This window comes from Anabrus simplex, chromosome 4, assembly GCF_040414725.1.
Source record: "Anabrus simplex isolate iqAnaSimp1 chromosome 4, ASM4041472v1, whole genome shotgun sequence".
Classification (NCBI taxonomy): Eukaryota; Metazoa; Arthropoda; class Insecta; order Orthoptera; family Tettigoniidae; genus Anabrus; species Anabrus simplex.
The window spans coordinates 129,867,944-129,885,006 of NC_090268.1; the positions used below are offsets into that span (position 1 = coordinate 129,867,944).

Genomic DNA, 17,063 nt, shown 5'->3' on the forward strand with positions numbered 1-17,063 from the left:
ACCTCGCGCGGGCAGGAATGAAATTTGCAAGCAAGTGTGCGTGAAAATCTTCAATAGATGACTGTTCAGCAATAGCTCTTACTATTTTATCTGAGAGAACCCCAATAGCATAAGGATAGATTATTTGTAAAATTTGACAAGGGGAAAGAGAAAACACAAGGGCATGATCCTGGAATTCCACTAGAAATCTTAAAAATGAAATAACTTCACTGGTGGTGTTGACAGAAAACTTAGAGATACCTCTGAGCAACATTGCCAATGGATGAGGCAAGCTACTAAACCCGGGTGACATAGTAGGTAAAGGTTTCAATGGCAAGGAAGTTAATTCAGAACGGATGTTACTCAGCGATGCACGGCGTTCAGACTCGTTGTTCAATGGGGCAGGGATAGTTTGAGCAGCAACGGTTATTCTATTAACTTCTCCCTTGGGAGGCGCTTCCTCACTACCTGCATTTACTATGGTGGGTTGATCAGATTTGGGAGGAACTTCCCCAGTTAACAATTGAGTGACCTTACTAGATAATTCGGAAATATTTTCCAGGAGCGTACTAGCTTCCTTCCTCTGAACATCATTCAGTTTTAGAGACAACAGATCATTAACTCTATTTGAAAAATGATATAGCCTGCCTTGCACACGCTTAATTTGATTTGGAGACGGATCATTTTCATCAAAAAAAACTAACGACCGATGCTAGCCCAGTAATATTCTCCGTGATCGTGGAAAGAGAGTCGTCAATTTCTTTCTCTCCCAAATTGGGGATAGAAATGGGCAAATCAAGGGACTCTCTAAGTTTGTTAGTGTCTATTGCAACCGTGCCTCCAGATTGCACATTTCTGATAGTTAATTCATAGATCAACTCCTCCTTACGCAAATAGTTAAGAAGGAGAACATCGCGAGGGCCGGGCATGATATCAGAAAAATTTTGAAAAACCTCAATAAAAAATTTCCAGCAACTGAGAAAATGGTTAGAGTTCGGATCAAAACAGAGTTTAGCCGTCAAAAGGGGCTAAATTGAGACCCATTCAACCACGCTCTGCTACCACTTGTTACCGTATTTTGGTGGTAGGTAGAGGTGAAAGAAGGTGCGGGCGTGAATGAGTCTCAAACTACGGAATCAAAGTTAATGTAAAATTTAACAAGGTTATATTTTCTTTTCAAAAACAAAGAAATAACAAGTATGGCAGGTACAAGGTAGCAAATCAAAGGGGAGTCACAATATTCACATAATTTGGGCTTCGAGCCCCGAAAACACAATGCTTGGGCAATCAGCCCAGTTTTACCTCCAAAACACAAGTTTCAACAGAGGGGCAGAAAACCCCATTCATACCTCGGAGCCCTTGCTCCAAATTACACCGATAAGCCTCCACGAGGCATACCACAATTGATTTTTAAAAGAGCCACACGCTCTCAAATTTAAGCCTTCTCCCAGGCCACACCAAACTCAACCTTCAAGTTGTCCTCAACGGACCTAAACACAGGGGTAAAATACCCAATCTACTGAGGTCTAGGAAATAAAAAAAGGGTTAGTTAAATGACCTCTAAGGTAACAATTTGAGAGGAGGCGAACTTGCACTCCTAATACACTTTGTCTTTAAGACCTATTTTGGCTCTTAGGCCACTGATGCAAGGGCTAATCCCATACTACAGAGGTGACTTAAAAAAGAAATATTTACATTACTTTACGAAAGAATTGATTGAGAAAATAAGTTCACCTCAAGACAATGTGAGTGGGAGCTCGAGAGGGTTAGCACTCTCTATCCCAGTATGTAGCTTTACAAGAGAATAGAAGAAAAGAGAAGTTACATTTTAGGAAACGGTTACATAGGGGAACGCTTAGAACCCGCCCCGAAAGTTAAACTGCTGAGCTAGCAAAGAAAGAATTTATTAATCGGCCATTACCTTATTGTTGACCGCTGCCGAGGAAAGAGGCGCTTCCCGCCTCCTGCTATGTACTTAATACACTGAAAGATGGAACAGAAGTGGCCCGGAGACCCTAAAATCAGCAGTTTAAATACTCTCGCAGAAAGTTCTAGGCGTTAGGGGAAAGAAAACACCCTCCCACAAAGATTTTATTGGGTAGGACCCCGCAACAGATTCAAGTTGGGGAAAGATACACCAGATTGGTCAGAAATTAATTGAAAAAATTCGTGATTGGATACATACAAAACAAGGGGAAGAAAGGGGTAAATATTGCCAACTTAAACAATGACAGAAAGAAATTTAACAAAGAACAAACTCCTGAAATTAAATTTTCTCCAACAAAATAGTTCTTTGACTCCGCACTAGGGTGCACTATTGTTGATCTTCAGTAGTGTCCTCTAGAAGAGAAAGTTCACACTTCTTAATACAAGCAAGACAAAAGTACGTCGAAAATGACACAGTTCACAAACTCAAAATTTTCCAGGTAGTGACATCTTCTGAGAAATTTGGAAATTAAGACCGTAGACAAAGTTCAGACTTCCTCCAGAAGAGGAGTTTCAACTGGCGCAACTTTTAAATAAACGGTGTGGAGGTGTACCGCCCGGTACAATTCCCATAAATGTAATGATATTATTATTACTTTATTATGGGATATTTCAGTATATTGATATATTACATCAGTTTCCCAGCGATATAGATACTATAATTTCTCCATGTTGTCAAATACACTATAGACAATATTGGACACTTCCGTATTTTCCCAGAAACATGTTGGCAGTGGCCACCTGGCGGTCCGACCTTAAACATCACGTGGCAAGATTGAAATTACAAAAGGTGCATGTTAAAATCGATAGAAATAATGAAACTAAATAATGATTTCGTTTTGTCCAAAACTTAGCTGAATGGTCAGCGTTGAGGCCTTCGGTGCCGGACGGATCGGGGATTTTAATCGCCTCTAATTCATTCTTCCGTGTCGGGGACTGGGTATTTGTGTTTGTTCCAACACGTTTGTCTTCATATTCAGACAACACATTACACTTTCAACCACCACAGAAACATGCAATAGTAATTACTAGACCTCAAATTTTTAGGTGCTTAAATGTATTTTTTTTACCGAGCTCGATAGCTGCAGTCGCTTAAGTGCGGCCAGTATCCAGTATTCGGGAGATAGTAGGTTCGAACCCCACTGTCGGCAGCCCTGAAAATGGTTTACCGTGGTTTCCCATTTTCACACCAGGCAAATGCTGGGGCTGTACCTTAATTAAGGCCACGGCCACTTCCTTCCCACTCCTAGCCCTTTCCTGTTCCATCGTTGCCGTAAGACCTATCTGTGTCGGTGCGACGTAAAACAACTAGAAAAAATGTTATTTTTATTAAATCTAAAGCCTACCCGGCGTTCTCAGTTTTTTAATACATTTTACAACCGTTTCTTTTAAAGACTTTAATGAACAGTATGTTTTTCATTATGTTTCAGATTATAAAGAATACTACTCTTCCAAAATGAGTACACAAAAACAATGAAGCATAGCTAAACAGGAGAGTTAATACGTCAAGGAATCTGTGTACTTACATGACAGAGCCCTCTATAATAGACTCAAATAGGTTCTAAAATATTTCTAGGCAGCTTCAATTTTACATATTTTAATAGGCATCAATTAAAATACCGTGCTTAACTTGCTAAATTAATAATAACTCGTTAGGGGGAAATATAAAACAAGTTTCACTCACCCTCTTTGCTCAAAACGTCACAGAATATAGTTTTACCATCCGATGTGAAATGAGGAAACTCCTGTAACCACTTTTTAACTGAAGATGACTTGGAACCTGGCACTTTCGGCATAATTCATAGTGGATAGTGCACTACTACACTCAGTTTCCAGGCCGTCCAGTTAGGTGCGCTGGCAATCAATGTCTTGCGATATCTCGCAAAGTGGAACGTATTCTCTATAGTGTATTTGATGTTGTCATATTAGTTTGTTCATGGTTTTATGTGCTGTTGTTTTCGTTATCTGTAACTACAGCTACGGTATTGCTAAACGTATTTAATGACAATGTAGTGAGAATTACAGACTACCCACTTCATTACCGCATCGATATTGTAATCCAATCAATAAATGAAAAAAAAATGTTCCACCTAATCGATACTCTCTTTTTTATTTTTTTATTTAGCCTTGGGCTATTTATAAAGACATTAATAATCACAGAACATGTTTCGATTGCTTAGGAATCATCATCAGCTGTTTACATGTAGCTTAGGTAAAAATAGCATAAATCAATCTCTTAATTTACATTAAAACATTAAAAACAGGTGTTAGTTGAAAGCGTATAGGTGGGAGAGGGGGGGAGTGCATTGAGGGCGGTTATTCGTTGGACATTGAACTTAATATTAAAAACACTTATTGGACTAAAATGTCTTAGGTTCACTATAAGTCCTGAGAGCTTTTCCAATAAAATACCTTGCTGTTAAAAACTTGGAGATTTTTGGTAAAATGTTCCTGTTGGAATGTTTATGAAGTGTTTATGTCTTCTTAAAACGGCTTCTGGTTTTCTTCCCATTCACTTGTGTCTTATTAGGTGGAAAAGTGTGGCCCGCTGTTGAATGAAGTCTACTATTTGGTGTTCGAGAACTTGTTAAGTTAGATCGTCTGTATTACGACCCTTGTCCAGTTTGTTTTCTTTACTTCCCGTGTACGGGTGTGGGTTTGTATCTGCTGTTCTCGACCTTGTGTTGTAGCGGTATGCTGTGGTTGACAAATCTTGCCACAGAATGAACGCAAGTCGGAAAATGCAACTAAGTCGCTATCTTGTTAATAACGTGAAATTGAAAATGAATAATGCGTGGCAAGAAATCCACAGCATACCGCTACAACACAAGGTCGAGAACAGCTGAAACAAACCCACACCCGTAGCACGGGAAGTAAAGAAAACAAACTGGACAAGGGTCATAATACAGACGATCTAACTTAACAAGTTCTCGAACACCAAATAGTAGATTTCATTCAACAGCGGGCCACAATTTTCCACCTAATAAGACACAAGTAAATGAGAAGAAAACCAGGAGCCGTTTTAAGAAGACGTAAACACTTTATAAACATTCCAACAGGAACATTTTACCAAAAATCTCCAAGTTTTTAACAGCAAGTGATTTTATTGGAAAAGCTCTCAGGACTTATAGTGAACCGAAGACATTTTAGTCCAATAAGTTTTTTTAATATTAAGTTTAATGTCCAACTAATAACCGCCCTCAATGCACTCCCCCCCCCACCTCACCCATCTATACGCTTTCTACTAACACCTGTTTTTAATGTTTTAATGTAAATTAAGAGATTGATTTTATGCTATTTTTACCTAAGCTACATGTAAACACCTGATGATGATGATGATGATGATGATGATGATGATGATGATTGCTAAGCAATCGAAACATGTTCTGTGATTATTAATGTCCTTATAAATAGCCCAAGGCTAAATAAAAAAGAGAAAATATCGATTAGGTCGAACCTTTTTTTCATTTATTGATTGGTATGTAATGAGATACATTTTGCAATTACTGGAAATGATTGATTTTCATTCATCATATAATATTTAATCATCTATGTCTTGTACATTTAATGGCCTTTAAAAATACATTATGCACCTTAGAGTGCTAATTGTGTAACGGTCTGTATTGCTGCAGCCTGTGTATTCCTTCATCGCCACGCCCACTTATTTTGGTCGTTTAAAATATGGCAGATGCGACGTTCAAGTGGATTCAAATATGGCGGTGCAGCAGCCACTCTATAGTCTTCTTTCTAGCTGCTATACCTTACATCACTGCCTGCGCGGTTGCTATGGTTACACTTCCGTCACACATTTTGTCGTGTCATGTTACACAAATTTTTGGATGACACCCCAGTCGTAAGACATATTTATGTCAAAACGAGAACCTGTTCTCACAATAAACTTAACTGCACATAAAAAAATGGACTTCCTAAATAGACATTCGATCGATGAGTTAAAAACGGAAGATAGAATCTAGAGGAGAAGATAGGAACTTACAATGTAAGAATATCTAGAAAAACGTAAAACTTCCTGGAAGAACATACGATCTGGCAATCCTATTCGGTAAATACCCTACATAGTTTATATCCAGTATATTTTTATTGTATTTCATATTACTAATATATCTCTGTTTATTGAGTATGGAATGGAAGAGAGACAAGTTAGGACGATAAAGCGCAGCCCAAAAACAAAACAAGAATATTGCAGTGTTGTTAACGGAGAAAATGACATAGACAGTCTTATCAAGGAGATATAACTCCATGGACCTAGCAGAGGCATATTAAGAACCGAGATGTGTAACACATGGGTTGGAAACTGTTACCACCGTTAACTTTTCTCTCTTCGGTTTCTGGATTATGGCGTGCTGCCGCCGACAAAAGGTAAATTACATGAGTGAAATGTCAATTGGACCTCTTTGAAAATGAAAGAACACCCTCTGTCCTAATACATTTTATAGTTTGCATTGAAACAATTAAGAATATTATCCGTCTTGGAATCCTAGAAAAGTCATTATGTTCCTGATGATACAGTGTTGACCTCAGGTCCGCTGTCATATGTAATTTTCATTTGATATTTCTACGACATGATGCAATACTCTGAGTAAGTAATATTACAGGATGATTTAATTTATTTTTATTAAGAGCTATAATTATTTTATGAAACATTGAACTAAGACAGCATCTTTAAATTTTTGAGGAGTAAATATGTTGAAAATAACCAAGGAAGAACATATTTACGATGGCTTGTTGACAGCTCCAGAATTACGATCTCGGACGTTGGGGTGGAACAGCTTCCAGGCTAATTTTTAGAGGGTTGAACCATATCAGTATTATAAATAATTACCTCGTGATGTTTTAAATGGGACATGGAGGTATTGATGCGTGATTGAGTGATGATACTTATTTCCTTTACTGTAAAGCGAATTAAAGTCTGAAGTAAATGTCTTTGAACTGATTTCATGAATTACTTCATGATGCTCACTATTCTTCGACCTTGTGAACTCTCTTGGGGAGACAAAGCACATGTTATACAACATACAATGTATGTTTATCACACATGATAATATCATCCCCAGGGTTGAGTTTGGCGAATTGCATGTCGTCTCTGTCTGTGGTCGCCCTCAGAACAGGCGATCCTACATGTTCATTTGAAGGGTGGTCTTTGCAGCTCAGATATCAGTGCTGCCAAGTACATGTCCATACCTTCGTAAGCATGGTTCCTACGTTGCCTGTGTGATTGGGGCAACTTTGAATTTCTTACAAACATCATTGTTCCTCGCATGATTTAGTCCAGGCCATTCCAACTCAGCATTTGAGGGCTATGTCTGCCCAGGGCTTACCTTCACTATATCCGGCTCCATGGCTAGATGGTTAGCGTGTTAGTCTTTGGTCACAGGGGTACCGGGTTTAATTCCCGGCAGGGAATTTTAACCTTAATTGGTTAAATTCGCTGGCACGGAGGCTGGGTGTATGTGTCTTCATCATCATTTCATCCTCATTCCGACGCGCAGGTAGCCTACGGTAGAATAACACCCACGGTATCCCCTGCCTGTCGTAAGAGGCGACTAAAAGGGGCCCCGGGGGCTCTGAACTATGGAGCGTGGGTTGGCGACCACGGGTCCCTTAGCTGAGTCCTGGCATTGCTTCCACTTACTTGTGCCAGGCTCCTCACTTTCATCTATCCTATCCGACCTCCCTTTGTCAACTCTTGTTCTTTTCCGACCCCGACGCTATTAGGTTTGCGAGGGCTAGGGAGTCTTTCATTTTCAAGCCCTTCGTGGTCCTTGTCTTCTGTTGGCCGATATCTTCATTTTTCGAAGTGTCGGACCCCTTCCCCTTTTTCCCCTCTGATTAGTGTTAGATAGAGGATGGTTGCCTAGTTGTACTTCCTCTTAAAACAATAATCACAACAACAAAATCAGAAGACCTGCATCTGGCGAGCCGAACTTGTCCTCGGACACTCCCGGCACTAAAAGCCATACGCCATTTCATTTCATTTTACCTTCACTACTCTCTCTCGCTGTGGCTGTGGCGATGTAAGGCTAAGGCCACACTCGCGTGTTTTCACGCTCACTTACCGCGTGAAAACACGCTACAGAAATGCATTGTAGTAACTTGGTTGGAGTAGGCCGGACATAACCGGGATTTCTTGCTGGAGCACGTGAGGCAATGCGCGTTTTCAATGTCGCCCGCTGCAGAATGCGCAGAGTCGTATTTCAGTGGCTAGCTTTCATGCTCAATGCCTAGGAACACTTGCGAGAGTAAACACTGCATCACTGTTTTCTGGCGAAGCAGCCCCTGGGGCTCTGAACTTGGGAGCGTGGTTTGGCGACCACGGGGCCCCTAGCTGAGTCCTAGCATTGCTTCCACTTACTTGTGTCAGGCTCCTCTTTTTCATCTGTCCTATCCGACCTCCCTTGGTCAACTCTTGTTCTTTTCGACTCCGACGGTATTGGGTTTGCGAATCCTAGGGAGTCTTTCATTTTCACTCCCTTCGTGGCCCTTGTCCTCCTTTGGCCGATACCTTCATTTTTCGAAGTGTCGGATCCCTTCCAATTTTTCCCTCTGATTAGTGTTATATAGAGGATGGTTGCCTAGTTGTACGTCCTCTTAAAACAATAATTACCACCACTACCACCTTCTGGCGAAGCCATTAATAAATTGTGATTAGGATACCGTATCTGTGCGTAGTTTAGCTGCGTTACGTTACGTTACGTTACGTTACGTTCTTTTCGGAATGGAGTTGGACAGTGAATTTATAATTTCGGTGGTATAAAAATATCCGTGCCTGTATGATACAAAGGATCAACAATTTTAAAACGAATGAAAAAAATTCCTGGATATCGGTAACGGCAATGGCGAACAACCAGCGCAGGACATAATGCAATAACTGAATGACTATTCAACGAAATTATGTCCATAATACGTACAAAATGTGTACCCACGATGCTTTCCTAGTTCAGAATGTACTGTAGATACAGAGGACACCACTCAAAACTCCAGAGCACCGTGTTGACGCGAGTGTGGTCCGAGGAACGTGACAACACGCGTGGACTATAGCGTGAAAACACGTTAAGTGTGCTCGCTAGTCTCGCAGGACGTCCAGCCGCGTGAAACTCACGTGAAATCACGCAAGTGTGGCCTTAGCCTTAAAACGCTCGCGTTGGGTTGCTGACCTTGCCTTTTTTAACCGACGTTACAAATCATTGAACGATTTAAATGTGTCTTTGCAAGGCAAAACATTTTATGCACGACAGGATTCGTGGTTTCATGATGGAATTTACAATTGTTCGAAAGACAGTTCCATGAGAAAGACTTTGAAGAACTCCCATTTTTTAACTTACCCGATTGACTTGTCTGATTGTTACTTTGATAGTAATTGTGAAGCTCTTATACAATTCGACAATGGCTTAGAAATGTCACCCGAATTAAACAATTTCATGACGCTCTTTTATGTAATAGGCTCCTGTCAAAATTCCAAGGCTTCAATGTAACAAGTTTGAAAGATAGGTATTACAATATTTCAGGAGGCCTTCTTGTATTTTATAAGAACTTAGAATAAAAAGAGTTACCGTGCATCTACGCACTGACATGCATATTAATTACTGTATTTGGTTCTATACAGGGTGGTCAGAAACAACGTGAACCGTGTATGTCGATGTTAGAGGGTTGGTCATGCTGATGAATAATTTTTAAAAAATTCGGAATGTCGTGCCGTTGTCGTTTTATCAGGTGCTGAATTTAGCCAATCAGATCACTTCGCGGGTGAATTGAAGCGGGCATTGCGCGGTGACGTTGCTATATCTGCTCGTGCTTAAACCGGCTTAAGAGCCATGTCGAGAAATCAGCATCACATACAAACACACAGTAGGTTGCAGTCGGTGTCACCGTAGCGTTCTTCCTGAGGTACTGTCCTGTCAACTTGGAGGTCCCTGTTCTAATCCCTCCCAGGGCGAAGTTTTTCTTTGATTGGTGCAGGTCTCAGGCTAAGTGCAGATTTAGCAACCCCGATATCCAACATAGACATTGAATTATATTAAGAGTGACACTGCTTCCAGCAACTTGTGGCACTGTACTACTTTTCCTCTCTCACATCCAACCCCCTTCGCCAATTCTTGTTCTCTTCCAACCGATTTTGGGGATCATTGTATCTAGGTGTTAATATAAGGACAGATCTTCATTGGGGTAATCACATAAATGGGATTGTAAATAAAGGGTACAGATCTCTGCACATGCTTATGAGGGTGTTTAGGGGTTGTAGTAAGGATGTAAAGGAGAGGGCATGTAAGTCTCTGGGAAGACCCCAACTAGAGTATAGTTCCAGTGTATGGGACCCTCACAAGGATTACCTGATTCAAGAACTAGAAAAATCCAAAGAAAAGCAGGTCGATTTGTTTTGGTTGATTTCCGACAAAAGAGTAGCGTTACAAAGATGTTGCAAAGTTTGGGCTGGGAAGAATCGGGAGAAAAAAGACGAGCAGCTCGACCAAGTGGTATGTTCCGAGCTGTCAACGGAGAGATGGCGTGGAATGACATTAGTAGACGAATAAGTTTGAGTGGCGTCTTTAAAAGTAGGAAAGATAGCAATTTGGAATTCAAGAGGACAAATTTGGGCAAATATTAATTTATAGGAAGGGGAGTTAGGGATTGGAATAACTTACCAAGGGAGATGTTCAATGAATTTCCTATTTCTTTGAAATCATTTAAAAAAGGCTAGGTAAACAACAGATAGGGAATCTCCCACCTGGGCGACTGCCCTAAATGCAAATCAGTATTGATTCAAGACGATGTATACATATTTGAGAACTGCTAAATATGTTCGAACTTTGCAACCCTGTAAGAAATAGCACTGTTGTTACATTTATCAAAACATGCCGTAGAATGGTTCGCTTTGGGTAACAAACATAGCATTGTGAGTATTTTTTTCCCCCGAGGAATGCGCTGTATAAATATGTTTCTTCTTCTCTAAATTCTACAGCAATGCAAATCGTTATGCGGTCAGATGATGTATATGTTCAGTCCTCAGTCCTAAGGCTGGATGGATCTTCAACAGCTCTGCCATCAGCTGTCATAGATGGCCTAGGCATCACTGAAGAGGCGTACTAGGGAAATGAGGAGTGAAGTAGTTCCCCGTCGCTTTCCTCACCGAGCCAGAGTTGCTGTAACATATGTCTGCCAAGCCCACTGAAATGCATGCACCAACCGACCCTATGAGCAACATTTTTCACACCATTCGTAGCAGGGACTGGCTGCATAAGGAATGGCATTACTAGCATCGCTTATGTCCGGCCCTGCGGTGTATGGGGCAACGCGTTCGCCTGTCACCCGGCGGCCCCGGGTTCGATTTAATTGTAAATTATTAATATCCCTGGCCTGGGACTGGGCGTCTGTGTCGTCCTTAATGTTCCTTTCCTCACATTCAACACTTTACACTTCCGCCATTTCCAAATACACGCAGGTTCACAAATATGGTGCAAAGTAGGAGCAAAAGATCTTCTTAGGTCGACGCCCCGAATAAATAGCATTTAAAAAAAAACATCGCTCATACCTCAGTCACCTTCATATTGTCAAAGCTAAGGATAAGACAGAGATAGCTATGAAAGTAACAAAATTGCTCTAGCCTGTACCAGAAGGCATAGTGCACTGTAAATACTAGGTCCTACCTGCGAAGGCAAGGTCAGATAATAAAATGAATAAATCTTCCGTAGTATTCCTTATCTGTTTTTAAATTCATATTTGCCTTCTCTGCGCTACGTCTCTACAATAATTTTATGTCTTTTTCAGGTTGACATTCAAAGGAAGCAGTATGACTTAACTCCTTTGAAGAACGCCAAATTGCCGATCATTTGGGTATTAGGTAAGTCGTTGACAGTTGTTTATTATAAGGTGGAAAATGTGCATGTCAGTTTCTTTGCATTTTCTTCGAATATTTCTCGATAGATTTAATTATACAGGGAAATCCCAAAATGTGGGAAGTACAATTGCATGGTACAATTGCAATATTTATATTCAAAATATAAAACATCTACAATCAAAATAAAAATCCGGCTCATGGCTAAATGAGTATCGTGCTGGCCTTTTGACCAAGGGGTCCCGGGTTCGTTTCCCGGCTGGGTCGGGGACTTCAACCTGCATTGGTTCATTCCGATGGCTCGGAGATTAGATGGATGTGTGTGCCGTCTTCAGCATTAGAATTCATCACTGGTAGGCTCGCATTCTCACAAACGCGCAGGTCGCCTATACTGCGTCAACTCGAAAGACCAACACCAGGCCCTTCCAGAGGCCACACGCCTTTATTATTATTATTATTATTATTATTATTATTATTATTATTATTATTATTATTATTATTATTATTATTGAAATCAAAGTGCAAGGCAGGAAGCAAGAAAAGAAAATGGATGTAGAAGGTAGGTGGGCTTTGAGGAGGGAAGGTAGACTTTTTATTGATTGTATATCTCAAATGTTAGTTGCATTCTAAGAAGAACATTTATTCGTTAAATCAAAAATTTAAGAAAATAAATTCACAATATAATCAAATCAAAATATAAGGAAGTGTCAACCTTAGATTTTCTATATAAAAAATATAAAAATCACGCAAGGATAAATTACACACTATAACAATGATTTACACAATTGTCTTCATAACCTGGAAATATTAAAGCCTCTAAAGAGAAGTTGAAATTTCTGAAAAGGAGAAATTAAACGACAACACTTGTGATTAACTTTGCAGAATGGATAAAATGATCCCCCTGTGGGTGGGGGCGGTAGAATAACACCCACGGTATCCCCTGCCTGTCGTAAGAGGCGACTAAAAGGGGCCCCAGGGGCTCTGAACTATGGAGCGTGGGTTGGCATCCACGGGGCCCTCAGCTGAGTCCTGGCATTGCTTCCGCTTACTTGTGCCAGGCTCCTCACTTTCATCTATCCTATCCGACCTACCTTGGTCAACTCTTGTTCTTTTCCGACCCCGACGCTATTAGGTTTGCGAGGGCTAGGGAGTCTTTCATTTTCACGCCCTTCGTGGCCCTTGTCTTCCTTTGGCCGATATCTTCATTTTTCGAACTGTCGGATCCCTTCCATTTTTCCTTCTGGTTAGTGTTATATAGAGGATGGTTGCCTAGTTGTACTTCCTCTTAAAACAATAATCACCACCACCACCACTGGATAAAATGATCTGATAATGTTAACATAAATTGGACATATTCGTGCTAAATTCAGTTGAAATTATTTAGGCCAACACAGCCTCGAAAACATCTAATATTAAAGATCCCCTTTTCTAATTTATAAATTGGGTTAATGCGATATCGGCAAGTCCAAGCTACGAGTTAATTACATTTTAAAATTTAAAAAGCTACAAGGTTAAAAGGTACTTTGAAACTAAAACTAAGTTAAGAACGAATTGAAAACACATTCACGATGAAAACCCTTATAAAATAAAAGAACAAACCCCATTTCAGAAGAAATCGATCGGAAAAATCCTGCACTCAAGGAATTATTGAATTTAAATGATTAGGCCGGAAATTGAAACAATCTCACCCCATGCAACGACAATGCTCCCAAAGGAGCGGGAACTACTGGGACACCCGTCCGAACTCATGCCTGAAATACCCATTGAAATTCTAATTGGCGGAGGACTGTGAAGATGGAAAAACTAATAAGTCTCGCCATCCACAGTCTTACTTCCAATCCACAGCGGGAATCGTCCTGACGCAGTGTGAACCAAACACCTGTTCAACACATCTCATTCTTCACCAACGAGACAAATGACGAAACTGGACATGCATCTGATGTAAAGCTACGATAATTCTGGGAATTAGAGGCTATAGGCGTAAGAGAGTGCCAAGTTCGTACAATGACAGCCAAACAATTCTCCAACAATTTCGAGTCGTGAGTGAGACAGTGGAGTGAGCGGATGTGCTGAGTAGAGTGCTGAACATGGGCGATTCACTAGTGCAGTACAGGGCAGCTATAGGAAGGTGGAATGGAGGAGTGAAATGTGAAAAAGTGAGAGGAGAGTTGAAAAATGGGCAGCAAATGGGTGTATTGGTAACCTTGTTGGTAGCCGCAGTAATAGCAACCTTATTGGAAATAGGTGGAGTTGAGCTAAATCCGGGACCTGGACCAGTTGGTACAATAGGACGGGAAGAATTCGAAATGATTAAGGAACTGATCAAAGAAGCATCTCAGGACGAGCAAACAAGAGACCTAATTAGAGAACAAGCCAAGAAAATAAATAAAGAAATACAAGAGTTAAAACAGTGTGTTAAAGAGGAGATGAATGTGATAAAAGAGAGAGTGGCACATAACATGGAAGAAGTAGAACGAGTGAAGACCAAAGTCAGGGATTTAGAGGAGGAACTGAGTGGTCTGAAAACAGGACAAACCAAGAGCTCAGGAGGAAAAACCTTTTTATTTATGGTGTGCCGGAAGGAGACAACGAAAGCAAGGTGGACATAGTATTTAAAGCGGTAGAAGTGATACAAAGTAAAATAAAGATAAACTTTAGTGAGGTGGACATAGACGATGCATATAGAGTGGGGAAAGTGAAGGGTAGGAGACCGATCAAGGTTAAGTTAATATCAACCCTGATGGCGGAAATAGTGTTGAGGAATACCAGCAACTTAAAAGGTGAGAAGGGACATGGACAATGGCGTCATCAAGGAACAACAATTTCATGATTCCTATCGGACTGAAGAAGGAAGAAGGTTAGTATCACTGCTAAGAGAGAAGAAAGAAAGAAACACTCTTCGTGGATAATCTATCCACAGCAGAAAGACTTTTACATTAGAGAAAAACTGTTAACATGGGGTTACATGACCGAATTCTTCACAACAGATGCTGAATTACATTTTAAAATAGCAAGTTGAACTGTATTCTAATGATGACACTAGGAAAGAAGCAAAAGGAGGATAGCACAAAATATCCAATCTCTTCTGACGCATCTTCTCACGATATAGAGTAGATGACGCTGTGGAAATGGGTCCGAACTACTTCAGATTGTTGCCACTTTATTACGATTTCGGACATACCTAAAGTGGTTCTTAATGAAGATGACAGGAACCTAACACGTTTCACTTGGTACCGCGGGGAACCAGACACGGAGGGAAACTACAAGACCACAAGTGATGTCGTACCTTACCGGTTTACCGAGCAACTAGCTGTGCAATTTGAGTTACACAGCTGTGAGCCTGCATCCGGGAGATAGTGGGTTTGAACCCCACTGTCGGCAGCCCTGAAGATGGTTTTCCGCGGTTTCCGATTTTCACACCAGGCAAATGGTGGGGCTGTACCTTAATTAAGGCCACAACCGCTTTCTTCCCACTCCTAGGCCTTTCCTATCCAATAGTCGCCATAAGACTTATCTCTGTCGCCGCGACGTAAAAATACAAAATTTTAAAAAAGTACCTTCGGGGCCGGAAAAGAACAAGAGTACCAAGGGAGGTCGGATAGGATAAATTAAAGTGAGGAGCCTGGCACAAGTAAGTGGAAGGACCCCGTGGTCACCAACCAACGCTCTCAAGTTGAGAGCTCCTGGGGCCGCTTTCAGTCGCCTCTTACGACAGGCAGGGGATACCGAGGGTATTATTCTACCGCCCCCACTCACAGGAGGAAGACTCCCTAGCCTCGCAAAGCTAATACTGTCGGGGTCGGAAGAGAACAATAGTTGTTCTATGGAGGTCAGATAGGAACGATGAAAGTGATGATCATGGCCCAAGTGAGCTGAAGAAATATTTGATTTGTTTATTTATCCTCAACAGAGACAATACTTCTCCGTCCGACTCGTTGGCTGAATGGTCAGCGTACTGACCTTCGGTTCAGAGGGTCCCGGGTTCGATTCCCGGCCGGGTCGGGGATTTTAATCGCTTCTGATTAATTCTTATGGCTCGGGGACTGGGTGTTTCTGTCCGTCCCAACACTCTCCTCTTCATATTCATACAACACGCTACACTACCAACCACCACCATTTATATTGGTATTATAAATTTGCTCATTCAGGTCAAATATTTCAGATTCCCTATGGGAATCAACTTCTATATCAACCACCACAGAAACACGCAATAGTGATTACATCCCTCCATATAGGGTTGGCGTCAGGAAGGGCATCCGGCCGTAAAACAGGGCCAAATCCACATGTGCGACACAGATCGCACCCGCGACCCCACAGGTGTGGGAAAAGCGGTAGGAAAAAGAAGAAAGAAAGAAAGAAAGAAAGAGACAATACTTCTCCAATTGATGATAATATAATAAACACAAATAAAAACAATACTACTATTAATAATATATCAAAATAATACAACGGGGTATATACATATTTACAAAATACATATAGAAGAAGAGAGCATGAAAATAGAAAAGTATATGTTCATTTGAAATGACTGATAGATAAAAGAAGGAAATTTAGCATCCAGTTACTAAATACGCAGAACAGTATGATAGGAATTCTCTGTCTATGAGTCGTCGAAACGATGTCTACGAATTTTACTAGCCGGCGAGTAGAATGCATCCACCATCCCACTAATTCCATTCAGTGATGCCATTCACTATTGCGTGTTTTTGTGATGGTTGATAATGTGGTATGTCGAGCTGTATGTGTATATTGGGACAATCACAAACGCAGCCAAAATAATGCCGACCCTACCAGGAATCAAACACGGTACCGTCGGAACCGAAGGTCTCGACGCTGGCCACGCACCCAAGAAGCCGAACTCATAGCTACCTATCTCAGTCAGAGAAACCACCACTGATAAATTCAGGAAAAAGTGTCGGCAATATCTCCTTAATAACAATTCATATTTCTAAATTGTAAACCCGCTGTGGGTGGGGGACGCAGATGAAGAATACACCCACGGTATCCCCTGCCTGTTGTGAGAGGCAACTAAAAGGGGCCCAAGGGGCTCTCAACTTGGGAGTGTGGATTGGCGACCAAGGGGCCCTTAGCTGAGTCTTGGCATTGCTTCCACTTACTTGTGCCAGACTCCTCACTTTCGTCTATCCTATCCGACCTGTCTTGGTCAACTCTTGTTCTTTTCCGACCCCGACGGTATTAGAGCATTCGAGGCCTAGGGAGTCTTTCATTTTCACGCCCTTCGTGGCCCTTG

General features: G+C 41.1%; 1 protein-coding gene across 4 annotated transcripts in view; it reads left to right on the forward strand.

Moving 5' to 3' along the window:
* Positions 1-17,063, forward strand: part of Ak1 (Adenylate kinase 1) — a 140,518-nt gene that overhangs the window by 95,487 nt on the left and 27,968 nt on the right. For all 4 annotated transcript variants that reach the window (XM_067145208.2, XM_067145211.2, XM_067145209.2 and 1 more), the window contains one exon: positions 11,746-11,818. In XM_067145208.2, the coding sequence (XP_067001309.2) occupies positions 11,746-11,818 (73 nt within the window). The remainder of the gene's footprint in view (positions 1-11,745; positions 11,819-17,063) is intronic.